Below are 27,480 nucleotides of genomic sequence, written 5' to 3' on the forward strand. Positions count from 1 at the left end.
ACCCAGGACACATTTACAGCATGCTTTGAGGAAGTTCCAGCACAGACAAGGTCCACATGGAAGGAGGACGTTGTGTACATTGTGCAACGCTTCCAAAGGGCAAGGAACATCCAACTCCACGGTTTAGATTACTTGCAAAGTTGTATTGTTGGTCATTCTATTATAGGAAGACCTACCTCTGCCCAGAGACCCAGGTCTCCATCTTCCCAATCACATTTCCGTTGGCTTGGAAACTCTTAGCCTCACCAAGGACTATTTTTCTGCTTTTAGCTGCTTCCTTCCTAAAATCAAAGTCTCTGTGCAAAGCACTGGAAGAAACCTGATTTTGGGGGGAGGTTGTCGTTTTATGCAGTCCATAATAATGACCACACCTGGTCTTATAAGGTGCAGAGGCAGTGGGAGAGGGAACCCAGTGTGTGTGAAGGGGAAGATGATGACATAAACAGTGCATTTTGGGAGGCCAGGGAGTGTTGGGTGCTTAAGACACTGTTTTTCAGGGGATCCCTGGGTGGCGCCGCGGTTTAGCGCCTGCCTTTGGCCCAGGGTGTGATCCTGGAGACCCGGGATCGAATCCCACGTCGGGCTCCCGGTGCATGGAGCCTGCTTCTCCCTCTGCCTGTGTCTCTGCCTCTCTCTCTCTCTCTGTGTGACTATCATAAATAATAAATAAAAATAAAAAAAAAAGACACTGTTTTTCAAATTTAAGGTCTATACAAATTGCCGGGAGATGTTATTAAAATGTAGCTTCTGATTCATAGTTTCAGGATGAGTCCATAGAGCATATTTTGGCAGTCCCCAGGCCAGTATAGAGAGTTGGGGTGTTAGGGAGAGCTTAACAGGAGCTCCACAGGGAATCACAGCTGGAGGCCAACTCCTCTGTGGACGTGCCACGTCAGAGGCGAGACAGGAAGCATGACCGACCCCTGGGATCGTTTTCAGCTTTACCGCCCTGATTTTGGGTTCTGAGGTTTCCAGCAGGGAGGTGGGTGTTTTTGTTTTTGTTTTATTTTCAGTAGGCTGCATGCTCAGCATGGAGCTGGAACGCACGACCCCGGAGATCCAGAGTCCCATGCTCCACCATCTGAGCCAGTCAAGTGCCCCCCAACATGGGGGTTCTTTTTTTTTTTTTTGAAGATTTTATTTACGTATTCACGGGACACAGAGAGACAAAAGCGGAGGGAGAAGCAGGCCCCATGCGGGGAGCCCGATGTGGGACTCGATCCTAGGACCCCACGATCGCTGCCTGAGCCAACGGCGGACGCTCCGCCACTGAGCCACCCAGGCGCCCCAACACGGGCTTCTTCGGCCTCTGGGGTCCTCTGCGGGAACGACGAGGCTCCGCGCCGCGCGCACGCTCGCTCCCGGGCCGCACACCGCCCGCGCTCCGCCCCCCGCCGCCGCCCGGGGTCGCGCACCCGCGCCCGCGCCCGCGCTCGGGGCGGTTCTGCGGCTCCGCAGCTGGCCCGGGCTCCGCGTCAGGCGCGGGCGGGGGCGTGCCGGGGGCGGGGCCGGGCCGGGCCGGGGGCGGGGCCACGGCGGGCGCAGGCCACGCCCCTCGGCCGTGCGAGAGGCCGAGCTTGCTGCATTGCAGCCGCCGCGGCGCCGCTCGGCTCCTCACTCCCAACAATGGCGGCTCCGAGCCCGAGCGGCGGCGGCGGCGGCTCCGGGGGCGGCAGCGGCGGCGGCACCCCGGGCCCCGCGGGGCCCCCGGCGCCGGGCCACCCGGCCGTCAGCAGCATGCAGGGTAAGGAGCGCGCCAGCGCCGCGACCCCGGCCCCCCCCCGGCGCCCCCCCGCCCCGGCGCGGCCGTCGCGGTCGCCGCGGCCTGTCCCCGCGCCCGCGGCCGCCCCGGAGCCCGCGGAGGAAGCCGCCCGAGCCGCCCGCGCCCGCGCCCGCCCTCGCTCCCGCTTCCCGCTTCCCGCCGCGCGCCCGGGCGGCCCCGGGTGGGCCCCGCGCGCAGGCCCGGGGCCGCGGCCTCCGCCCCCGCCCCCGCCTCCGCCCGCGCCCGGCCGCCCCGCGCCCCGGCCCCGGCCCACCTGGCCCGCCCCCGCCCCCACCCCCACCCCCACCCCCGCCGCCCCCGCCGCCGCCCTCACCTGGCGCCGCCCCGCCCGCCGTTCCGGGCCCGCGCAGAGCCGGCAGGTAGGCGGCGAGGCGGCGGCGCGCGCAGCCCAGCCCCAGCCCCAGCCCCAGCCCCAGCCCCAGCCCCAGCCCCCGGCGCTCCTCCGCCGCCGCCTCCGCCTCCGCCTCCGCCGCCTCCGCCGCCGCAGCGGGGCCCGCGCAGGGCCATCTTGGCTCCCCGCGGGGGCGCAGCTGGAGCTGCCCTCCCGGCCGGCGCCTGCGGGAGCCGCGCCTCCGAACTTTCGGCGGGGGGGGGGGGGCGCTCGGCCGGGGCCACCTGCGAGGTGCCGGGGTGCGGTGGACGGCGGCGCGGCGCGCGACCCGCCTCCGCCGCCTCCGCCGCCTCCGCCGCCGCGGGGCAGTGCAGGGTCCGGGCGCCGCCGCGCCGCTTCCTCGCGAGGGGCCGTCGCCGCCGGGGTGCGCTGGCGGAGCCGCGCGGCTCTGACGCGGGTGGGTGCGGTGGCGGGGGCGGTGGCGGTGGCGGTGGGCGGTGTTGAGATCGGCTCCAGGCCCCAGGCCCCAGCCCGTCGGGGGCCATTTCCTTAAGTTTCCTGTGGAATTTGGAGGAGTAGTGTTATTTTTAAAACCGGGAATCTCAGAAATCTCTCGCCGACCTCCGCTCGCTGCTTGGGTCACACGATTCGCAGAGCCGCTCGGGTACCCTCGGTGGTCAGCGTCGCCATGGTTACCCCTTGATGGAAAGCTGTCCGGAGGGGCTCTCTGGCCCGGCTGACCCGTGTGTCTAGGGGTGTCACAACTTGGGAGGTTCCACATCGACTGGCTGTTTCGTGTTTATGAGAGTGTCTGCGTTCCGGAAGCAGAGACAGGATTTTATGCCTTTTCTTTTCTTTTCTTTTTTTTTTTTTTTTTTTTAATCCCGGTTGCCCTCCCTGTGAGATAATTTTAATACACATAAAGAATGGTGATATATAGACAGGATGATGTCAGAGCTCGGAGGACACTTTCTGTGCAGGCCTTCATAATTAATTAAAATTGAATTGGTTATCGGATGCCGCTATGTTGCACGGCACACTATCCAGACGAAGTAAAACATGGATTTCCTGATCTTACAGCTTTCCAGTCTAGTAGTTGCTGGTGGGGAAATGAAACAGCAAAATGACAATTTAGGATCGTATCGCTTGTGCAAAATGGGTGACCTACAAAGTTTATAAAAATAATGCAAGCTTTTGCATTATTTTTTGTTTTGTGTTTGTTTTGGCAAGGAAGGAGGGGTAGGGAGATTGGTAGTTTGAAGAAGCTGTATACATTTATTTTGTTGGTGTTCAGAAAATTTTTTTATTGAGCATCTGCCTGCGCCTTGGGATAGACTGTAGCACTAGGTATAGAGAAATAAGTGAATCGGGCAGTCTCATTCCTGGTGGAGCTTACACTCCTGACGGGATGGGGGAGGGAAGACACTCTGCTTGTAAATAAGAAAGATTACTAATGGAGGAAAAAGTGTTGCGAAGGTAACGAGCTGGGTTTAGTGATGGAAGATAACGGGGAAAGGTAGACTGCTTCGATGAGATGGTTTAAGAAGACCTGTGTGCAAAGATGACGCCTGTGCTAAAGGCAGAGGGAAAGGGTGTATATGAAGGTTCCAAAGTGGGAAAGAAAGAGCTTGGAGTGTTCTAGGAGCACAGAGTCCTTGCGGCTGGGCATCATTCGGACGTTCTCTATTCTTCTCCGCCATCCCTGAGATTCAGTGCCTAGTAAACTAAACTTTCTAACAAGCCGAACCTATTTCCAAAGAGAGAAAGAGGTCATAAGTCTTCTCTTTGAAATCTTGATGAGTTTTTCCTTTACCAGTACTATGTCTAGCCTTGATTGATACAGGAAACTGCTAGTTATATCTCGTTCTTTAGCCTGTTTTGCTTACTCAGAATGAAGAGAAGCACTTGAAAGTCGCAGGATGTTGTCTCAGGATGTTGTCTAGCACAGTCCAGGTTATAGACCGTGAGCTTACCAGCAATTTAGGATCCTTTTTGTTTGTTTTATATGGTTAGAGCGTGGCCTTTCATGCTTCATTTACTCTAGAGACCTTCAGGTTTAGATCAGACTTCAGATCCTTAGACTGTTTAGTAGATATCCCCCCTCCCCTTCCTCAGTCTGCTTCTCCTTGCCGCCCCAACACACTGCCTTCCTGGGAGGTGTTAATAGCCCCTCCCCCTTCAAACAGCTAGTGGTAGGGCATTATGGAATACATTTCAGGTCCTTCTGTGTGATGAGCCCTGTGCTGGGCACTGGATAACCCCATATACTTTTTTTTTTTTTTAATTTATTTATGATAGTCACAGAGAGAGAGAGAGAGAGGCAGAGACACAGGCAGAGGGAGAAGCAGGCTCCATGCACCGGGAGCCCGACGTGGGATTCGATCCCGGGTCTCCAGGATCGCGCCCCGGGCCAAAGGCAGGCGCCAAACTGCTGCGCCACCCAGGGATCCCCCCCATATACTTTTTTTCATAGCTTTGAGGTTTGTGGCTCAGGAGTGGCCCAAGTTAGGAGGCATTCTTTTCTTTATACCATAATGTTTAAGAGTCATAGCTCTGGGGTCCTGGATTTGAATCTCCTCATCAGGATTGAAAATTTTTGTGACCCAGGGCAAGATACTTAACCTCTCCCGACCTCAGTTTCTCATTTAGAGTGTAGGAATAAGGCTTACGTCACAGCTTCTTTGAGGATGCATGTAGAGCATGGGCCTGACATATAGTAAGGATGTGGTACATGCCAGCCATCACCATTGTTAATAGCAACAATGCTGTTATTTGTAAGGATGCCATTAATGGTCTCTTTCATTATTAGTAGACGTGTCCCTAACCCCTCATGATCCACTACACAGTTTCTTTAGCTTCATTATTGCTGGGTCCTACTCTTCTCAGTAATCTGTGGATTTCTACTTTTCATTATGGAGCCTCTCCTTTAAGCATATTCCTGATGAGTCTTTACCTGGATTCAGGTAAACTGCTCAATCATGTACAAGCTCTGTGACTTGGGGCGATTACTCACCTTCTCTGAACTCTGAGTTTCTCATCTGTTAAAATAGTGATAAAACTTACCTGGCAATGCTGTTATGAGGATCACGTTATTGATTAATGCATACAGAAGTGCTTGGAAAATTATAAACTGTAAGTGTATAAGGATCGTTAATAGACATGGTTATTTACTTGCTAGAGTTACTAGTCGCTTAAAATGTACAGGTTTTAAAGATCTCATAAACACAAGAAGTTTATTTTAGATACTTAGGGGGAAAATAAAACTTCTATAAACTTTACTCGGGTAGCTGAGAAATGTCGGGTTTTTTTTTTCAAAGATTTTATTTATTTATTCATGAGAGAGAGAGAGAGAGAGAGAGGCAGGCAGAGACACAGGCAGAGAGAGAAGCAGGCTCCATGCAGGGAGCCCAACGTGGGACTCGATCCAGGGACTCCAGGATCACACCCTGGGCTGAAGGCAGACCGCTGAGCCACCCAGGCGTCCTGAAATGTCAGTTTTAAAAAATTTATTTACTTATGAGAGACGCAGGGAGAGGCAGAGACATATGCAGAGGTAGAATCAGGCTCCTCGCTAGGAGCCTGATGTGGGACTTGATCCCGGGACCCCAGGATCATGCTCTGAGCTGAAGGCAGACACTCAACCACTGAACCACCCAGGAGTCCCGAGAAATTGTTTTTAAAACAATATCTAAAATGTGATTAGAATAGTTAGAATCTACAACTGATTCTGAAAAACATGAAGGCATTTGTAAAGTATTTGTTACAGGAAATAGTTATACATTGTAGGTACCTCTGATTCTCTTAATGAGCTGTTCTAGGTAGGCAGTCGTTCCTTTTTTCTTCTAGGGTCTCAGATGTAGATGTATAACAGAACTTCTGGGCTAGTCTAGTCCTTGCCTATTTACCTCCACCTGAACAATTTATAAATATCAATTTAAGTAAAAAGATGATAGTTTTTGGGCAGCCCTGGTGGCTTAGCGGTTTAGCGCCGCCTTCAGCCCAGGGCATGATCTTAGAGACCCAGGATCGAGTCCTGCATCAGGCTCCCTGCATGGAGCCTGCTTCTCCCTCTGCCTGTGTCTCTACCTCTCTCTGCCTCTCTCTCTCTCTCTCTCTCTAATAAATAAATAAAAAAATCTTAAAAAAAAAAGATGATAGTTTGATCTCCTTAAAAAACACACTCAGATGGGAGCGCCTGGGTGGCTCAGTCTTTTAGGCTTCCAGCTCTTGATTTCAACTAAGGTCTTGATCTTGGGTCCATGAGTTCCAGCCCCATGTTGGGCTCCATCCTAGGAGTGTAGCCTGCTTATAACACACACACACACACACACACACACACACACACACAAAATAATGTACAACATGGCGACTATTGTTACTAATATTATATTGCATATTTGAAAGTTCCAAAGAGTAAATCTTGAAAGTTCTCATTACAACAATAAAAGTTCTTTGTGTATGGTGATGGATATTAGTTATTGTAAAGGTTAAAAAAAAAGATATTAATTCATGAGAGACAGAGACATACGCAGAGAGAGAAGCAGGCTCCTTGTGGGGAGCCTGATGGCAGGACTTGATCCTAGGACCCTGGGATCTTGACCTGAGCCTAAGGCAGATGCTTAACCACTGAGCCACCCATGCGTCCCTTTTAAAAAGATTTTTATTTGAGACAGAAAAGAGCGGGGGGGGGGGGGTGGCCCAAGGGAGAGGAAGAAGCAGACTCCCCACTGGGCAGGGACCCCGACATGGGGGTCAATCCCAGGACCCCAAAATCAAGAGCTGAGCCGAAGGCAGACGCTTAACCTGCGGAGCCACCCAGGCACCCCTGTGTATGGTGATGGATGTTATCTAGACTCATTATAGTGATCATTTTGTGACACGTACAAATACCGAATCATTAAGTTGTATACTGAAAGTAATGTGTAACGTACGTTAGGTATTCTAAAATAGTAACAAAATCCAAAAACAAAAAAACAAAAAACAGAACTTTCAGGTGTAATAACACACTCTATTAGGAAAAGAAGATTTAATATCAATATACTTTTTTTCTCTCAATAATATTTAAGTATATAAAATATGTGTGAAATGCCCCATTTGCGATTCTGTTTGACTATTTCATGCCATTTAGTCTGTGGTTTCTAAGGGCCATAGGAAGATGCCTTTACCTGGATTTTAAAGAACTGAATTGTGCATACATAGTTCCAAACCCTAGAATTGCTTGCCTTCCCTCCCCAGTGTGCTCAGTACTATTCCTTTAACACTTTTTTCACATAACCTGATACAAAGTCCAGCTCAGCAAATTGGGCCCCCTCAAAGCACCTTGCATTTCTCTGTTCTCTTAAAAATGAGAGCAACTCTAGTATTAAGAGAGAAAAAGTACAAAAGCAATGCTTTCAAGATACTTTCTTTTTTTTTTTTTTTAAAGATTTTATTTATTAATGAGAGACAGAGAGAGAGAGAGAGAGGCAGAGACACAGGCAGAGGGAGAAGCAGGCTCCATGCAGGGAGCCCAACGTGGGACTCGATCCCGGGTCTCCAGGGTCTCCAGGATTGCACCCCGGGCCGAAGGCGGCGCTAGACCGCCGAGCCACCTGGGCTGCCTGATACTTTCCTTTTGTTCTCACATACCTTTGAGTGAATGTGTACTATAACTCGTTTTGAGATGGAGTATTAGTTAACCCTGTATTTTGAGTCCTATTTTCTTTTTTTTGGTAAAGTTCTTTATTTTCTTTCCATTTCTTTTACCTAATGTAAGAAACTCTCATACATAACCCAGGTCATTTCCTCTGTAGTTTCCATCTCTTGGAGATAGAGATTTTGGCCCAAGTAACACAATCAGGGAAGCTTTAATTCAGATTTAAAATTAAGAAGGGAAATTAATAGTTAACACAGTTCTTTTTCACTGCCGTTACCTAATTTGATGCTCATAAGCACCCTGTAAGGGTAGGTGGGCATAGTCCCCTTTCATAGATTAGGGAATTTAACATTCAATAAGGTAATTTACCCTAGACGAGGTGGCTTTTAACCCACTTATGTGACTGGTAGCCTTTCTTCTTATTGCTCAGTAACACAGGTTCACACAGGTTCTCTGAGCTCAAAGCCATTTCAGCCATTCAGGTCTGAGGGAAGAATCTTTGCCAGAAGTGATGCAGATTCAGGAATAGAAAGGGGAAATTATTTTAGGGTGCAGCCAGGGGGTGGAAGCTCTAAGCAGCCAGCCATGTTTGGGTTGATTTTGGAGCTTTGTTGCTTCCTGATGCTCCTTTATGTTATAGAGTTCTAAACTCGCTGGAGGGTTGACGGTAGCATTTTGAATTAGGAGGTGTTTTGGATTGGAAATCTACGTGGAAAGAAAGGAAGGAAGGAAGGAAGGAAGGGAGAGAAAGAGAAAAGAGAGAAAGAGAAGAAAAGAAGAGAAGAGAAAAAGAAAAGAAAAAAGAAAAGAAAAGAAAAGAAAAGAGCAGCCCTGGTGGCTCAGCAGTTTAGCGCCGCCTTCAGCCCGAGGTGTGATCCTGGAGACCTGGGATCGAATCCCATATCAGGCTCCATGCATGGAGCCTGCTTCTCCCTCTGCTCCTATTTATTTATTTATAAATAAATAAAATCTTAAAAAAAAAAGGATAATATCAGGTAATCTTATCTTATAATCTGAAAACAGTGTGTCTGCACCTACTTTGCCAGCCTAACAGCTCCTGTGGGTTTTGCATATACCCAGTCCCCTTCTCTGGGTCGATAGTATAAGGTGCAGGGCAGGGGCCTAAGTGGTTTCCCACTTCCTCAGCAGCTCCTTCCAATTCCTCGGACATCCTAAGCATGGGTACTGCTGCCAATGGACCATGATGAACTACAGTATGGAGCCACCCTAGTGCAAAGAAAATCAGAGCCGCCTTACTGGGTCAGGCCTATAGAGCAAGCTACCAAGTCTTCCTTCTGACACAAGCATGGAGAGTCTAGTTGTTTGCTGCCTCCCAAGTTCAACCTCAAAATTGTGGCAAGTGGCCTCAACTGCAAAGTTACTCAGAGTACATCATTATGGCTCTAACATCTAAAGATTTATCTTGGCTTGCCCAAAATTTGTGTGTGCATTGTACTTAGAGTGGTTTCCACTCCTGCTGTGTTTCCTTTCACTTTCCTTGCTTCACCATTCTCAAACTTAAAAGGGAGCCACTTAAATTGAGTTAATCACAGCTTGTTTGCATCATCCAAAACCATTCGTGATTTGATAAATACAGATCAAATCCTTTCCATAGTTGTTTTTAACTTGAGATCTTGTCAGTCCTCATAAGCCATTTCTTTTTCCTGCCTGTGGCCAATGACCACCTCATTTACTCGTTGGCTCTATAACTAAATGCTATATATTATCATCTCCAGCCTGTTTGGGGGAAGCCCAAGTACATCCAGGGAGTGCAGCTGATTAACTCTGTGACTGTGGGCAAGTATCTAACCTCTATGAGCAGCGTTTTCTCATCTATAAAACAGAACAGCAATACTCAAAAGTGCTTTGTGACCATTAAAATATCTAAAATGTCCAACATAGAGCCTGGAATGATGCAGGTTGTTATTACCACAGTGATTATTGCTGGTCTCTCTGTCAGGTGAGCAATGATTGTGGCACCTTCCCCATCAGACCAGCTTCACCTACACAAAACCAGTCTCTCTCCTTTCATTCCACGTCCCCCTGAGAGAGGTAAAAGGGAAGGACTCCAGACAGCATGGGGATCCCCACCTCAGGCTCTACATTCCACCACAGCCCTTCCCAGACATAGCCTAGTGTCCCAGTGTCCAAGAAGGTGGATACTTTCCCTGGGAGGAACCTAACCAGATTTCAGGAATACCGGCAAACATCAGGGGAGCCAATTAATGTCACTTCTTAGTAAAGTCAGACAATGAATGCATATCAGATATAACTGGTAACTTTTCTTGTTTCTCCCTTTTATAAATTTTATGATCTTTGGTAAGCTGAAACATAACATGCCTTGAAAAAGTTGCTGCAAGTGCCTATTTCGATCATCTTTCCATGCGGTGGGGAACGATGTGTTTTTCAGGAATCAAGCTGCGATTGTGCAGACAGATTTCCTTCTTTTTCCTGTACCTTTAAGTGTATTTTCCTTGCTCCCTTTGCCTTGGTATTGCTATTCTGTTGCCCTCCTCCCACCATTTATTTTTGCTACCTAGTAGCAACCTGTGAGCTGAAAAAGAAGAGTGTTGACTTAACTGGTTTCAGCGTTTCATCTGCTTCCTTCCCAATTGTCCACGGGAGTTTTCCCTTCCTTCTCCTGGGAGTAGGGTGTGTGTGTGTGGGGTGGTGGTGGTTGGTGGTGGTGGTGGTTGGTGGTGGTGGTGGGTAGTGGGAGAGAGGCTTCTGACCCAGGGCTAAAGCTCCCCTGTGCCCTCTGTGTATTATCGCTGCTTCCAGAGAGCGGGTTTCCTTTGCTCCTGGACCTGTGCTCACCTCATTTTGCCCAGCAGGAGGTTTGCTGGCTTTTAGTTGCTTTGGGCCTTTAAGACTACTGGCTCTCTGACTTTTCTCTTTCTGAAGTCTTCCTGCCGAGCATCTGATGGGGCAGCAAGTTTAGCTTGAGGGGTGGCTGCCTCCAGGTTTGCCCCCTGGACTTCTGCCCATAAAGTGTGTCCATTCCCACTCCCTCCTGTGATGTCTTTTGTGTGACTACATAGTGAGCAGTAGGTCACTTCTGGGCAAAGAAGCTACATTAAGATTTTTCAGGTTTTGCACGTTATAGGTGAGATCTTTATCTTAGCATTTCTTTACTTTTTAAAAAAGATTTTATTTATTTATTCATGAGAGACACACAGAGAGAGGCAGAGACATAGGCAGAGGGAGAAGCAGGCTCCATGCAGGGAGCCCGATGTAGGACTCGATCCCAGGACTCTGGGATCATAACGTGAGCCAAAGGCAGACACTCAACCACTGAGCCAGCCAGGTGCCCCTTTATCATAGCATCTTAAGCATTTTGGTAACTGGATGGGAAAGACTACTTAAACACATCCTCCCTTTAGTCCTGGCTTTTTTCTTCTGAGTTTTGATTGCATTTGTGTAAATACAAGTTTGAATGATCCGAGTTGCTCCGTGTAGTTCCTAAAGCATTAATAAACGCAGGTGTAGGTAGACTAAGAAAACCAGACATTCACCCAATTAAACTGAAGTAGTGAGAGCATATTTTGAGAAGGTTTTGTCATAAACAGCTTATTTTACTGGGTGTATTTTACAAGAAATTATACCTGTATGAATGTAGGCATAAGGTAGGACCAGGTCCAGCAGGATTTAGGACATGAGTTTACTTCCCAAGGAGAATTCACAGGTTTTCTTTCTGTAACTTCTAAGGTCCTGCTCTGCCTTCTCATTCCTAGGGAGGACACAGTCTTGTCAGCCCTCCTTTAGGAGGATTGCAGTTCCTCCTCAGTAGTTCATTGTCTTATTATGCTTGAAGTTAGCAAATTGATTAGAAAATGTTGCTTTGAGTGTTTAGGCTTCACAATCTATGAACTTCTTTTGAAGATTTTGAATCACGGATAGCAATTAATCATGAATAGTTTTCAGTCATTCATTTGAGTTGATAAAAGTAACCTGTAATATGTTCTGAATTTGTAGATCGAAAAAATTGACAAGATTATAAAAAAATTACTCTTGACTTCCAGGGGCTAGTAGCTGTCCTATTTATCTAATAGATGTGAAAAATTAAGGTAATGGCAGAATTTAGAATTTAATCTTTACTTCAATTCCTCTTAATAAAGTACTTCTACCCTAGAGAGAGCTGACTTTTTAAAGAAAGGCCATATGTTACAATTATCACTGTGATGGTGGGGGCTATGTGATTTGAACTGTTCTTGAATTGGTTTTATTCAAATGTAATATAGAAATGTAATGTCATGTTCTAATTTTGGTTTGTTTGGTTTACAGTCAATGAACTGGAACTTATCTCTTTTACTTTAGGCTTTCAGATAAACTTCTGTGAAAAGGCACAAAGTAAGCTACAAATTTTATGATATTATGCTACTTATTTTTTTTTCCATATTCATCTTGGTATTGGGAATGTGTCCACTATTGTTTCAACTAACCAACCATGGCAGTTTTACATTAAAAGAGCTTCCATTTCTCATTCTTTTTCAAATACAAAAAAAAAAAAAAAATTTGTGTTATATTTTTTATTGTAAATTGTTCTTGTTTTCACTTGAAATTGGAATAGAAAGATACAGGTATTCAAACGTACGTAGGTATAGAGAAACGTGTATAGATATCAAGTGTATATAGTTTTGAGATGTACATAAGTACAGTAAGCAGACTAGGTTTAGAAACATGTTTATAGGTATACAAAGATATTCATGTGACTTAGTTATAAAAAATATACAGAAGTATTTGGACTTTAACCATAATTTAAACTATAGATTGAGGAAAGTTCTCTTTTGTTTGTTTTGTTTTTACATTTTTAAAAAAGATTTTATTTATCTGACAGAAAGAAAGAGCAGGTCCCCAAGCAGGGGGAACAGCAGGCAGAGGGAAAGGGAGAAGCAGGCTCCCCACTGAGCAGAGAGCCAGATGCGGGGCTCAATTCCAGGACCCTGGCACCATGACCTGAGCCGAAGGCAGATGCTTAACCAATTGAGCCACGTAGGCACCCTGAAAGTTCCCTTTTAATATCATGGTGTGAAAAGTCTGTAACCGTACTCAGAGGTTTAATACTTTAAAATTCATTTATTTGAACCATACATTTAGAGCACTTTTACTTTTTTCTTTGAAACAAAGTTTGTTTCTTCTTCCTGCCTCCCTCTACTCCATAATAGAGACTAATGTTGTATTTTAGGACACTAGTATTTATAGAATATAGAATAAGTTTCCTATTAAAAAGCAAAATTTTAAAGCTAAAACAAATGCATTTTAAACTTAAATATCATTTGTATAAATGCAGTTTCAAAAAAATCCTTACTCAAGGAGGCTACTCTCCAGTTAACATAAAAGCATCCCAAAATATTATGTAACTTAGTTTCATCTTCTTATTTATTCAGAGTAAAGAAGAATGGTGACCACCTTTTGATATACATCATTCTACCCCCCCCAGCTTTATTGAGATATAACTGACATATATAACATTTGCGTAAGTTTAAGGTATTTAGTATGACGATTTCATATGCTTATATATTGCAAAATGATGATCACAGTAGGTTAGTTAACGCCTCCCTCACCTCACATAGTTACTATTTCTTTTTGTGTTAAGATCATTTAAGGTTTATTCTTTTAGGGACACCTGCGTGGCTCAGTCAGTTAAGCGTCTGTCTTCATCTCAGGTCATGATCTCAGGGTCCTGGGATCGAGCTTCACCACATCCGGCTCCCTGCTCAGCAGGAAGTCTGCTTCTCCCTCTCCCTCTGCCCCTCCCCCAGCTTGTGCTCACACTCTCTCACTCGCTCTCTCAAATAAAATCTTAAAATTTTTTTTTAACAAAAAAACAAATATTTTTTGTTAAAAAATTTTTTTGTTTCATTACTATCATGCTTCTCTTACCTTTAACTAATAATATGTGATTTCCTTCCAGTGATAAATCTACATATATGGTATACATCTATATATAATGAAGTTACAACTTCTATTTTATGCTATTTTTAATTTTAATACACTTACTGTGATAATTTTTAGCTTTCACTTACATTTTAACAAAATATTTAATGTTTCATGTAATTTTTTATGTTTTGACAAAATCTAAGAAAATTCCTGAGATTTTTAAAATTTAAAGCTGTGTTCACATTGTTGCCCTTTTTTTCTAATTTAGCCCAGTTGTGGACACAAAGCAAGAGAAATGTATTGATTTTATTAAGTTTAAAATTATGTAGCAGTGTCCTTGAAAAGCTCTGTAGCTAGATTAAAGGTGCCCTCAGACTAAGTGGTTCTGTCCCTTTACCATTGTTACAGAAACAGCAGAGTTGCAGTGCTGTCCACATGGAAGAGTCAAACAAGGAGGTGTATACATTTCTACTTTGATACTCACTTTTGGTTGTCTTCCCTACCTCTTCACATTGGCTACTCCTCACATCTCCTTTTTCATTCCCCTCTATCTTTGTTTTCCAGCTTTTGGGATTCAGCACAGTTTGATACATTCCTTTACAAATCACCTTTTGGACCCCTTGGTACATAAAGAGGGGGAAATGATTAGTTCAGAAATAAATAGGTCCCTGTCCTCAGTGGGCTCAGAGTGTAGTGGACTTGAGTTGATCTGGGGTTGGTTCTGAGCGTTCAGCTGCCGATACTATAGATTGATTGGCAGCTGAACCCAAGAAGAGGTAGTGTAGGAGAGGTGTCCTGGGCACCTTTTCTCTGCTGTTGTGTCACGAGAAAGAACAGCATGGGGATGGGGTTGTGGTTTGCAGTGGGTCTCATGAGACTGCTTTCCTGATTGGAGAACGTGGCTTGGAGATCCAGTGGTGGGCCTGCCCTACTTTGGAATGAAGCAGAGCTGTCTGCTAGCTGGAACCTCAATGGAACACTCCAGTGAAGGAGCACCCATATCAGGGTTGGAGCAGGGATGTTGGTAGGTATGGCCAGCTCCAAGTTGACAGCACTTATTTTTGTACTAAACTCTTTAAGTTTTCACTTGCTTACATACATTAACTTTTTTCCAAGATTGGTCCTGCCTTAAAAATTAAAGTACGCTTTCCTAACATTTATAGACAGTCTTACATTTGAAATTGAGACATTAACTTTATGTTAAAAGTGGTCATCATATCTTTAAAAATAAAGTTCTTGAAATCGCTAAGATAGTCTTTTCTCATCTAATAGGGCATGGTCTAGTGCCAGAATCTTCTGTTTCATTTTAAGGGTGTTCCAAAAATCATCAGAACTTATGTTTAATTAAGAATATTTATATGTTAATAAAACAGAATATTTGTTATATAGTAGCTGTAGGAGGGGATGGGGTGCAAATAGCACAAAACTGGATTATTGTTAAAAGTACGTGAGTACAACTGCTTCAGATGTTCAATTCTCTATCATAAATCAGAAAGACTTATTGTAAGATGATTCTGATGACTAATGGAAGCTCTGAAGGATTAATTTTCTCCATTGTTTGACTTTCACATAGTTTTTGTTTATATTGTTACATCACTATTCCAATTAGTTTATTACAATTGCCTGTTATAAGTTAGTGGAGTTTTATTGGAAACGTGTGTGGGGGTATTTACACACACAGTGTGAGATTGCATATTTAACTTCGGAACCAGATTTTTATGGAAATTCAATAAAAATCCACTTTGCACCTCATGGTTGACTTTTTAAAATCAATTATAATTTGCATTTATTTGCTTTTTGGCTTTCTAAATATATTCATTTAAGATAATACACATCTGAGATAAAAAGTAAATAAATGAAGTTATAATTAAAGACAGCAGTGTTGTATTTAACACTGTTGGATTGTCAAATTATTTTGATGTCTGAATATAAGAGTACTTGAGGAAAAAAATATTCTTATTTAGAGTGCCTAAATTGAGAAGATTGATTAATTCATCATTTAGCATTTAGAGATAATGATTTTGTACTTCTAAAGGTGTTTAGGTGGCTTCTGACCAAGTTTGAATGATATCTTGATGGCTTTAATCAGCTAACCTAAAGGCAGTTCTTTAGAATATGATTTGCTTTGCTTTGTAAAATTGTTTTTTTTTTTTTTTTTTGGCAGGGGGAGATATGCCTAGAAACACTTTTTGAGAAGTGCTTTTATAGGTGTCAGATGTACCCTAGTGTATTAGCGTTCTGATTTTCCTATTTGGATGACAATGATGACTTATTAAGGAGCCCATGCTATAGAGTTCTTGAATGCTAAAGACAAGTTTGAGTAGAGCCTTGTAGCTTTTCTGTAGCCTTTACTATTTTGGTAGCTTTGAAAACTTTTTCTTTTTCTTTTTTTTTTTTTTTCTTTTTTTTTTAATTTTTATTTATTTATTTATGATAGTCACAGAGAGAGAGAGAGAGAGGCAGAGACACAGGCAGAGGGAGAAGCAGGCTCCATGCACCGGGAGCCCGATGTGGGATTCGATCCCGGGTCTCCGGGATCGCGCCCTGGGCCAAAGGCAGGCGCCAAACCGCTGCGCCACCCAGGGATCCCTGAAAACTTTTTCTAGTGACTTTCAAAAGTTGTTTTACTTGGGAAACTTTGCATAAACAACAGGATCTTTTTTAGAAACTTATGTGCTTCATAGCTGACTTTTATTCTTGAAATCACTAATATTTGGATTACAGGTAGTGATTGCTTTTGATAACACTGCACATCAGAGTATTTGGAGAAACACTGGAGGTATCCTAATGACAGATTCTCATTAATTGTGAAACTACTCTTTTACAATAAGTGTCCCTAATTGTTTTTAAGTTGATAATAATAAAAAGGAAACCATAAAGAGGAGGAAGGATGTTTTGTGAATCTTCCCAGAAATTTGAGGAAGTCATTAATAAGTTTATTGACCTGGTAAAAAGCATCTATAAAGGATGATGTTTTGCACAAGAGTGTATTTAAGGGGGGTGGGCGGGAAGAGTGTATTTAGAGGTAGAGCATGTAGAAAATCAGGCAAAGGAAGAAGTGGAGGGAGAGAGTCAAGCTATCCTGCAATTAAATTAAGAACTTGGAAAATTCAACTGATTAAATTTCTAATTTTCTATTTTATGTAGCAAAAATCTATCCCTAACAGCTAAAATTTCATCATTTGGAATTTATTTATTTATTTATTTTTTAAAGATTTATTTATTCATGAGAGATACAGAGAGAGAGGCAGAGACGCAGGCAGAGGGAGAAGCAGGCTCCCCCAGGGAGCCCGACGTGGGACTCGATCCCAGGTCTTCAGGATCACGTCCTGGGCTGAAGGCAGGTGCTAAACTGCTGAGCTACCTGGGCTGCCCTCATTTGGAATTTATTAAACTCAGCTAAGTTTTTCAGCAGTCATAAGAAACAGAATGTTGCTATGGGAGGTTTACAAGTTTTATTTAAATTTATATAGACTTAATATTTTATTTGTCTATATTTTAAATTTATATGCAGAAATTAGTTGAAAAATGAGACTTGTATAGGATTTGCCATAAGCCTGACTAGCATCTAGGATATTCATCACTATCTTTGTGGACCATGATAAACTGCCAGTGGAAAATCCATCTGCTTGGAAACAGCTTTTATATAAATGGCTCAAGAATTGCAGTAGTGGTATAGTCAGAGTCAAGGTTCACGTAATCCCTTTATGCCTTATAATATTCCAAGGGGAATGTTGCCTAATTATCTTTGATCTTGAAAGTAATGGGAACATTAATTCCTCCTGAGGAATGGTGTTTGTTGCTAGGAGAGGGAAGGTTTTGAATAGCTGTTGCACCTTAAAAATCTTTTGGAAGAGCTTAATGTGTTACATTTTTGAGCGAGAAAAAAAAAATGAGTGATAATCCCACTGTGCAGAAAGTTTGCCTTCATCTGCCTGTAGAACTTCTCTCTACTAGCAGTGTTGGGCTGTTTGACAAAACTTTTGTGGTTGGGCAGCTATAGGGCAGAAATGATGTGAAAGTTTTGCATATTCCTAACTAAATCTCCAGTTAAAGTGATTTTCAATTTAGCTTATAAATTTAGGGTGATGGTTTTCAAACAAGGTGGAGCAACTACTTGAGATTCTCACGACATGATTTTTATGAGGTGCTTTCAAAATCCAGACACAAGTGTCTAGATGAAAAGGCGTCCTAGAAGTCACTTTTATAACACCCAGGTTGGTTTTCATCTTCTCATTAGGCAGAATTAAGTGAACATTAATCAGAAATGAAAATCAAGTACATACAAGCATATTCCCTTCCCTGTAGAGATCCTCGTATATGGTAAATAAACAGAGGAACAAATGTAACATTTAACAGATGCTGCTAATGATAAGAGGCGCACTGAGGTCTTTAAAAGATGAATTCAATCTAGAGCCTGTTCTGAGGGTGCTTATATTCTTTGAGAGATTGAACGTGTAGAGATGGACTGGCAGAAATGATAATAATAATAGGTAACCCATTTACTATGTGTCAAACCCCATTCCAAGCACTCCTTTAATTCTTAAAACCTCATGAGGTAGGTATAATAACTATTATAGAGGAGGAAACAGGAGCACAGAAAGATTAATAAGTAAATCTTCCGAAGTCATCCAGCTAATGAGTGACAGAACTGTGTGATCTTGCTCTGGTCACAGTCGACATGCTATAAACCATCGTGTTTTATTATTTCTTGAAAGAAAGCAGGGGTGCTCATAAGATTGATTTTCTAAGCCAATGTCTTTTAAGCTTTTTTGTATTTTGCAAATAGCCATGAGATCTGGACTCATCATGTGTATCATTTCTGATTTTCTGGCCCTGGAGAGTTTCATAGTGCTATCTAATAAGCCTGGCTGAATGTTATTTGGAAAGATTCCCTCTTCTATCTCTGAAGTTAGGACATAGGGGATCTACCACTAGGAGAAAATTGTTTAATGAAAAAAAAATATTATTCTGGCCTAGACAGATGCAGAGAATGAATTGCTTCAGGATTCTCAAATGACTTTGTGTGTCCAGGGAGCCGCCGACCAAGATGAGACATGAGAGTCAGGGAACAAGGTGGTGTAGCCACGCGCTGCGTGAGGATGGATTTGTATACGGACTTTTAACAGCACATTGATGCAATTGGCAAAGATTTATGTCCCTCAGTGTTCTTTCTTCCATCTTTAACACAATTTAATTTTTTTTTTTTAATTTTTATTTATTTATGATAGTCACACACAGAGAGAGAGGGAGGCAGAGACACAGGCAGAGGGAGAAGCAGGCTCCATGCACCGGGAGCCTGATGTGGGATTCGATCCCGGGTCTCCAGGATCGCGCCCTGGGCCAAAGGCAGGCGCCAAACCGCTGCGCCACCCAGGGATCCCAACACAATTTAATTTTTGAAAACTTTGGATGAAAGTTTCTAATCATACACAAATATGAAATAGTATCACCAATCCCCCACGTACCCATTGCATAGCATCAGTGGTTACCAGCATGTGGCCACTCTTATCCTGTGTTCTCCTTCCTCCACCTGTGTCCACTGAAGTATCTGAGAGCTGGTTCTGATTTTCATGATTTAGTCTGTGTCGGTCCCATGTCTTCTCAGTGATAAGGATTCTTAAATGCGTAACCTCAGTTGATTGTCACACTGTTAAGTAAATAAAACACTATTACCAGAGAGCCACTCAGTGTTCATATCTCCTTAGTGCCATTCAGGTGCCTGTTTACAGTTGATTTGTTTGTTCCAAGTTTAGATCTCAGCGAGGTCCACACATACTGCATTTGGTTGATAGGTCTCTTAGGTCTCTTTAAGTCTATAGTGGTTCCCTTGTCTCTTTTTTTCCCCTTGCCATTTATTCCTTGAAAAAAAATTGGGTCATGCATTTTGTAGCATTTTGCACGTTTTGGATTTGGCTGATTACATCCTTTTAGTAATTAGTGTTTTACAGGTTTCTCTTTGCCCTGTGGCTCCTGTTAATTGGCAGTTGGAGATAGAGGCTTGATCACATAAAGATTCAAGTTTTTGGCAGTAACACTTTATAGGTGGTACTGTGTATTTCTTGTTGCATCACATCAGGAGGGATATGAATTTCTGATTGTAGCTCTTATTGAGATTAATCACTGGGCTTAGGTGCTGTCAGTGAGAAAGGTCCCCATCAGCTTTTCACCTGATGGTTTTGGCCACGATCATTGATTTTTGTCTAAATTATTTTGTTAGGGTCTGGTTAACTCATACTGGCAAACATTTGTGGGCCCTGCAAATAGTAGCTATACTCAGCCAAAAAACCAGCATTTGTTTTTAGGCCTACCACTGAATGCTGATTAAATGAAGCATTAATCATCTCTGACGTAACTTCACCAATGTTGAAGAACATGAACGTCTGTGTCTATGAGCACACACATACACCCAGATGTTTATTGTGTTTTTCTGTACTTTGAGAGAATTGAGCCTGGAAATGTATCTGTTCTTCATACCCTAGAACATGAATCAGCCTCTTTTTTAATTGAGATTCTTTTTTACTTTTTAACATCTCTCCATCTCTGAAGGTGACTAAAAAAGATGTCCAATACTAATTATTGACGTTTTTTGGTGAGGCTGAAGAATCAGTGGATATGTGAGACCAGTTCTGCAAAATTAAGATAATTCAAAACCAGAGTCCGGCTCTGCTTATTAATTTCTCTTCAGTGCTTAGAATCACATCCTCTAGGGCATTGCCTTCCGATTACTTGGGAGCCAGCATTAGTCATCAAAAGGGAGTTTAGTGAGAATAGAAGTAAGTAAGAGTTGGGATCCCTGGGTGGCGCAGCGGTTTGGCGCCTGCCTTTGGCCCAGGGCGTGATCCTGGAGACCTGGGATCGAATCCCACGTCGGGCTCCCGGTGCATGGAGCCTGCTTCTCCCTCTGCCTATGTCTCTGCCTCTCTCTCTCTCTCTCTCTCTGTGTGACTATCATAAATTAAAAAAAAAAAAAAAAAAGAAGTAAGTAAGAGTTCTCATCCAGTTTACAAAAAAACCTGGGAACTTCTTGCATTCCAGTGAGCAATTATCTTTTCAGTGACAGTATTGTCTTGTCCAACAGGTGTCATTATTCACCTTTCAGTAGCAACAGTGTCTTAACTGGCTCTCCTTTTCCACTGTTCCTGTTTAGTTACAAGATAGGCAACTAAATTGACTAAATTGTCAGTCTCCCCTTTATGATGTTCTACAGCTGATTTGGCCTCACCCAATTTCATGAGAAAATGCTCCACATCACTTGCCATCAGGGAAATACAAATCAAAACCACAATGAGATACCACCTCACACCAGTGAGAATGGGGAAAATTAACAAGACAGGAAACAACAAATGTTGGAGAGGATGTGGAGAAAGGGGAACCCTCTTGCACTGTTGGTGGGAATGTGAAATGGTGCAGCCACTCTGGAAAAATGTGTGGAGGTTCCTCAAAAGAGTTAAAAATGGACCTACCCTACGACCCAGCAATTGCACTGTTGGGGATTTACCCCAAGGATACAGATGTAGTGAAACGCGGGACACCTGCACTCCAATGTTTATAGCAGCCATGTCCACAATAGCCAAACTGTGGAAGGAGCCTTGGTGTCCATCGAAAGATGAATGGATAAAGAAGATGTGGTCTATATATAATGGAATATTCCTCAGCCATTAGAAATGATGAATACCCACCATTTGCTTCGATGTGGATGGAACTGGAGGGTATTATGCTGAATGAAGTAAGTCAGTCGGAGAAGGACAATCATCATATGGTTTCCTTCATACAGGGAATATAAAAAAATAATGAAAGGGATTAAAGGGGAAAGGAGAGAAAATGAGTAGAAAAAATCAGAGAGAGTGACAGAACATGACAGACTCCTAAATCTGGGAAATGAACAAGGGGTAGTGGAAGGGGAGGTGGGTGGGGGATTGGGGTGACTGGGTGATGGGCACTGAGGGGGCCGACGGGATGAGCATTGGGTGTTATGCTATATGTTGGCAAACGAACTCCAATAAAAAAAAATACCAAAAAAAAAAAATAACCAGTTGGAGAAATTGCCATCAAAATACTCTTGTGGACCATATATTCAGGAAGCAGAAGGGATATAACATATTCTCTTTGCCACTCTCTCAATTAATCCTACTTCATTCTACCTTTTTGAAAACCACAATTTATAGAATACATTTATAGGCTACAAATAGTATTTAATTATGTTTGCTGAGAAACAGAAGTATTACTCACATCTTAATGTTTTTTAAATTGGGAGGGATTATTCAGTGGGATCCAAAGAAGCTCTGCAGATACTAACAATGAGAGGAATATAATAGTGTTATCGTTATTGCTTGTTCGTGGATAGTATTAGATTTGTGTCCAAGATGCCTACTCATTTTCCACCTTTGATTTAGATCACAAATTATTATTTAAGAATTAAAAATATACATATATAGTATAATGCAGTACTGAAATGGAAAAATCATTTGAATATACAGAAGATTGTCACATGTCATGCAACCTGAGACCAAAAACACCAAATATCTGGGGCACCTGGTGGGCTCAGTCAGTAGAGCACATGACTCTTGATCTTGCAGTTTTGAGTTCCAGCCTCACGTTGGGTGTAGAGATTAACTTAAAAAAATCTTAAAAAAGTAAAAATAAAAAACCCCACAAAGCACCAAACATCTTTTCGAAAGCTAGAAGATGGTGGACTAATTTATGTGTCATGAAATTCTCTAGCTAAAGCTTCTGGCTAACTTCCTCAGAGAACTTAATTTATAGTTATACATATTTTGATTAATGAGAAAAAAAATGAAGCAAAACTCGAGCTTGGGAAACCCATTTATCCAAGCAATATTTCCATTCTTGTGATGTGCCAGGTGCTGTTCTGAGAAGTACTGAATCACTGGAGTGTTAGATCTAATTACCAGTTGTCGGAAGTCATCCAGATGAATATTTAGGTTCTGCATGTGAAGAATGCGTATATTCAAATGTTGACCATAATCCTGAAGAGAGAGGCTGTCATATCAATAAATGATGACTAGTTAAAAATGATATTGTGTGATTTCTCCCCCTTCTCTGCAGTTATTAAATTATTGTTGAGCTACTAATGGTATTTTAGAATTGGGGAGATTATCTTTGAAATAAGGCTTTACTTCCGCGTTAGTGCAGGCTTCATAATAGAAGAAGAAGGCTTATGTTCCACTGCTTTGCAGCAGTAAATAGCTCATATGTGGGATGCAGGTTGTCTCTCCATCAATACAAATGGTCAGCAAAAGTCAGACTTCTTGTCATTTGAGTGCCATTTAGTGGTAAAAGATTACTTGAGGGCTCTCCAAATTGTCTTAATTGAATGAAAATCTGTGCAAAATTATGTATATGAACAAAATTGATTCCTGCCTATGCCTTTCTGGATTCCTAAGGACATATGGTGAAAAAGAATTATATTACAGGGGCACCTGGGTGGCTCAGTGGTTGACCGTCTGGGTGGCTTAGGTGATCCCAGAGTCCTGGGATCGAGTCCCACATTAGGCTCCCCTTCGGGACCCTGCTTTTCCCTCTGCCTATGTCTCTGCCCCTCTCTCTGTGTCTCCCATGAATAATAATAATAAAAAAAGTTATTACAGGTGAAATTTGGTACGATGGTGTGAACTTTTTGCTTTGGGATAAGTGAATTGGGCAATAGGGTAAAGGAGTCAAGTGTTTCCTGGAGACCAGAGAGAAGTCAACTTGCAATAAAAAGTTAACTGTGATCCATTGTGGAACCAAATAGAAAGGAAAAGAAGTAAATAAGATCCTCTATCTGATTTTCCTGAGCTAGCCTAATGTCGTGTATGTTCATTCTTTGCTCTAATAAGACCTTTCCTAAGTCAACTTAATAAATTGATAATATGTTATGTCCATGTCCATTCATTTTATAAATTGACTATTGATATATGACAGAGAATATATTTGTAAACCATATTTTCCCACTTTTTATCTCTAATTGATTTGGGGTATTTTTCTTTTTTTACTGTTTTTTAAGCTTGGTTATAGATTTGAATAGCATAAAAAATCAATCACAGGTATATATATTTTAAAGATTTATTTATTTATTCCTGAGAAAGAGAGAGGCAGAGACACAAGCAGAGAGAGAAGCAGGCTCCTAGCAGGGAACCTGAATTGGGACTCGATCCCCGGACCTAGAATTATGTGCTGAGCCAAAGGCAGACAGACGCTCAACTGCTGAGCCACCCAGGCATCCCAATATGCCATAAATATTAGTGGAAATAAGAAAATACTTATTCCTTGAAACTGATTTAATATTCTTCTCTGTTTCAAATTTTGACATTAATGTTTTCTGACACAAAGCAGTTCTCAAATATTCTAATGTCAGCTGGGTGTCCACCTATTCAGTTCCATTCTGACAGTATCTAGCTGGAGTTAGCTTCAGGTCCCTCAAGTTAAAGGGATCAGCCCCACAAAATTGTCCCACTTCAGATCCAACTGCAAATGTGGTACCCAGTTGTGCTTGGCCAATCATGGATTAGAGGGCTCCCAGGATTCCACCCCCAGGTTCAGTTATTTGCTAGAATGGCTCACAGAGCTTAGGAAAACACTACTTATGTTTATCATTTTATTGTAAAAGAAACAACTCAGGAACAGCCAAGTGGAAGAGATGCATAGGGCAAGGTATGGAGACAGAGAGAGTGAAGAGCTTGCATGCCTTCTCTGTGTATGTCATCCTCCTAGTACTTTGATGTGTTCACCAACCTGGAAGCTCCTGGAAGTCCTTGTTTGTCATGGGTGGGGTGTTGATTATGAAGTTTCATTGTAGGCACAGTTGATTAAATCATTGGCCATTGGGGGAGGGAATTCAATTTCTAGCCCTTCTCCTCTCCTTGTAGGTTGAGGGGTGGGGCTAAAAGTTATTCTTATCACTAAGTTGGTTTTTCTGGAGCCCAGCCCCCCTGACCTGAAAGTTATGTTAGCAGTAGTGCCTGTTGGGGAGTCCCCCTCCCCTGTCACCATATTGGCATAATCTCTGGTTTGGTTGAAAGGGGCTTGTTATGAGTAACAAAAGACTCTTCTATCACTTGGACTATTCCAATGGTTGTAGGAGCTCTGTGCTAGGTACCTGGGACAAGTACCAAGTATATTTTTTATTATGTCATAGACACTGTAGCAACTCTACCTTGCACATAATAGACCCATAGCTTTGAATCTGTAAGTATTCTAGGAGGGCTAGTCTACACTTACCTATAAAGAAGAATGGGAACTGGTCCCATTAAGGCAGCAGATGGTTGACTTTCTGTTGTGAAAAAGATCAATATGCTCCATCTCCTAGGACCAAAGGTGTACCTTCACTATGATGCTAAATTATCTATGTCTTATAGTTTTCTTTATCCTACCCTACTTGTTATTGAAGTTCATGTACCATTGAGTCTGGAAAAGTTAATTATGATTGGTGGGAGTTCTCACTGGCATTTCAGGCAGACAAGGAAAGAAGTTAACATTTGACAAAAATCTGACTTCTTTTATGGTTAATATTATTCTAAGTAAACTCTTCAAAAAGGAGAAGTCCAATCTGGTTGTTTTAGTGGCTCCTCAATTTGGGTGCTGCTGTGAATACCTTACCTGTCAGCTGAAATGTAGTTTGCCTTGGCCTGTGGCCTAGAGCTGGAGTCAGTGGCCTTTAGCCAAGAACAGACTTGTATTTCTGTTACTGTGCTGCACAAATGTTCTTTCCTTCACATTATGGTGCATACAGAAAAGATTTGAGGCACTGAGTGAAGCAATACTGATGGCATAGTAAAAAAAAAAAAAAAAATATGGTTGATGTGCTTGTTTCATTTATGGGGGGGCTGGAAGTGAAAATGGTAGTGATAGGATGTTGTGGGGTTTACCAGGCAGGAAGCATAAACATGGCCTGACACCATTGGGTTCCTTTGGTTCCTTGTTAGAATTCAAGACAGCCGTTCTGAGAATATCTGCTGTGTTATGATGTGTGTCTCTGTCGGACAGTGAGGTGGGCTGGAAGCTAATTGCATGGGCTCTGGGGTATTGGTGACAAGCAGAACAAGCCTTGTGACTTTCCTTGACCCAGTTTTCATAAGTGTGTGTGTTACGTGCCTTGTCCCACTAGGAAGATGGCTACCAGGAAGTATGAGTCTGTCATGTGAATGATTTTCCAGAAATCCTAATACCTTGCTACTGGTGCATGGTAGGATAGTAATATGAAACTTTGGGGAGCTGATGAAGAGTGTAAATAGAATGTCAAGGACTCTGATTCAGAGGCAGAGGTCACTACACGGCCTACATATCACAGAAGAAAGGATTATTGACCATCCTGTGTAGCAAGTTTTGTTGGTTTGATCAACTTAGCAGTTATATCTCACTTGTCTCTGTGGGACCCCTGTTAATATGTTCTTATCTTAGGGTTTAACATGCCCTGTGAATTTGGCTGAGTTTTAGGTTTAGGCATGACATAGATTTATTATTATTAAAAAAAGTTTTTTCTAGATTTTATTTATTCATGAGAGTTACATACAGAGGCAGAGACATAGGTAGAGTGAGAAGTAGGCTCCCTGCAGGGAGTGCACTTGGGTGGTGGGTCATTCCTTTTTTTCTTTTTTAAAGATTTTATTTATTTTAGAAGAGGGAGGGGCAGAGTGAGAGGGAAAAATAGTTTCAAGCAGACTGTGCTGAGCATAGAGCTTGACCGCAGGACCCCAAGTTCATCACCTGAGTCCAAACCAAGGGTCGGAAGCTTTGCGCAGTGGCAGTATCGTAGCCAATGAGGTTTATCCGAGGCGCGATTATTGCTAATTGAAAACTTTTCCCAAACCAAGGGTCGGACACTCAACCAACTGCGCCATCCAGGTGTCCCCAGGTCAGGCCTTTTTTTTTTTTTTTTTTTTTTTTTAAGATTTTATTTATTTATTCATGAGAGTGAGAAAGAGAGAGAAGCAGGCCCCATGCAGGGAGCCCGACATGGGACTCGATCCCAGGACTCCAGGATTATGCCCTGGGCCGAAGGCAGGCACTAAACCGCTGAGTCACCTAGGGATCCTCCAGGTCAGGCCTGCCTTATGAAGAGAGTTGTGAAGGGCAGTGGTATAAAAGGGAACTCTATACAAGCTGGGGACAAATGAAGAATTCAGAATTATTAGCACATTCTTTCCCTTCTCCCCTAAACTGGGTGTGGAGGGGTACTGGCAGTAATGGATGACACCTTTTGGGTACCCATTTGGAACCTTCTCAAAGTGGATGTGTAACTGGAATTCCCACTCTCAGATTCCCATGGAGGCCGTGCTTCCAAAATCATTGGCACATGACTTTTGGAGGGAGGGGATTGTGTTGGATAACCATTTCCTGTTTTGTTGGAGATTAAAATATTGTTAACTTTAGCCTTTACAGACACCTTAAAAAAAAATCTCTAAAGATATCATTTGTGAAACATTATCAGATTTTAGGGGTATGGAAATATCCCAAGTTGTGTGAGCAGATAACATGAAAGTACGTATTTGTATTTTTAAGGCCATTTTACTTGTTCTCTAGGCTTTAGTACCTTTGGGCTTAGAGACCAGATCTCTTTTTAGAAACCTCTGGTATAAGTAGCAGGGAGATTATACTTGAAACAAAATAAATGCTTAATGTAGAAAACCAGAAACACAGAAAAGTGGGAAAAAGAATCACCCCACAATTCTAGCACCTTGAATTAATCACCTGTTATACTTTTGGAGAATGACCTATGTGTGCATTATAAATGATCATATGCACATATACTTTACTAAAATAATTCATTAGACGCATTACTTATTGCTTGTTTAAAAAAAGGATCCTTACTATTACATTTCTTCAGTAGTCTTTTTTTTTTTCTTTTTT

At 42.7% G+C, this 27,480-nt stretch overlaps 1 protein-coding gene and 1 pseudogene across 2 annotated transcripts in view; both read left to right on the forward strand.

Annotated features, from left to right (window-relative positions):
* Window positions 1–1,565: 1,565 nt before the first annotated feature.
* The window catches only part of MAP2K4 (mitogen-activated protein kinase kinase 4), a 136,546-nt gene continuing 110,631 nt past the window's right edge, over window positions 1,566–27,480 (forward strand). The window contains exons 1-2 of one of the 2 annotated variants that reach the window (XM_025428354.3): window positions 1,566–1,744; window positions 12,067–12,099. In XM_025428354.3, coding sequence (XP_025284139.1) covers window positions 1,627–1,744; window positions 12,067–12,099 — 151 coding nt within the window. In that variant the 5' untranslated portion in view covers window positions 1,566–1,626. The remainder of the gene's footprint in view (window positions 1,745–12,066; window positions 12,100–27,480) is intronic. The other variant, XM_025428355.3, reaches the window with a different exon arrangement.
* On the forward strand, window positions 26,361–26,522 carry LOC112647642 (U4 spliceosomal RNA; annotated as a pseudogene).

Source organism: Canis lupus, chromosome 5 (assembly GCF_003254725.2).
Source record: "Canis lupus dingo isolate Sandy chromosome 5, ASM325472v2, whole genome shotgun sequence".
Taxonomy (NCBI): Eukaryota; Metazoa; Chordata; class Mammalia; order Carnivora; family Canidae; genus Canis; species Canis lupus.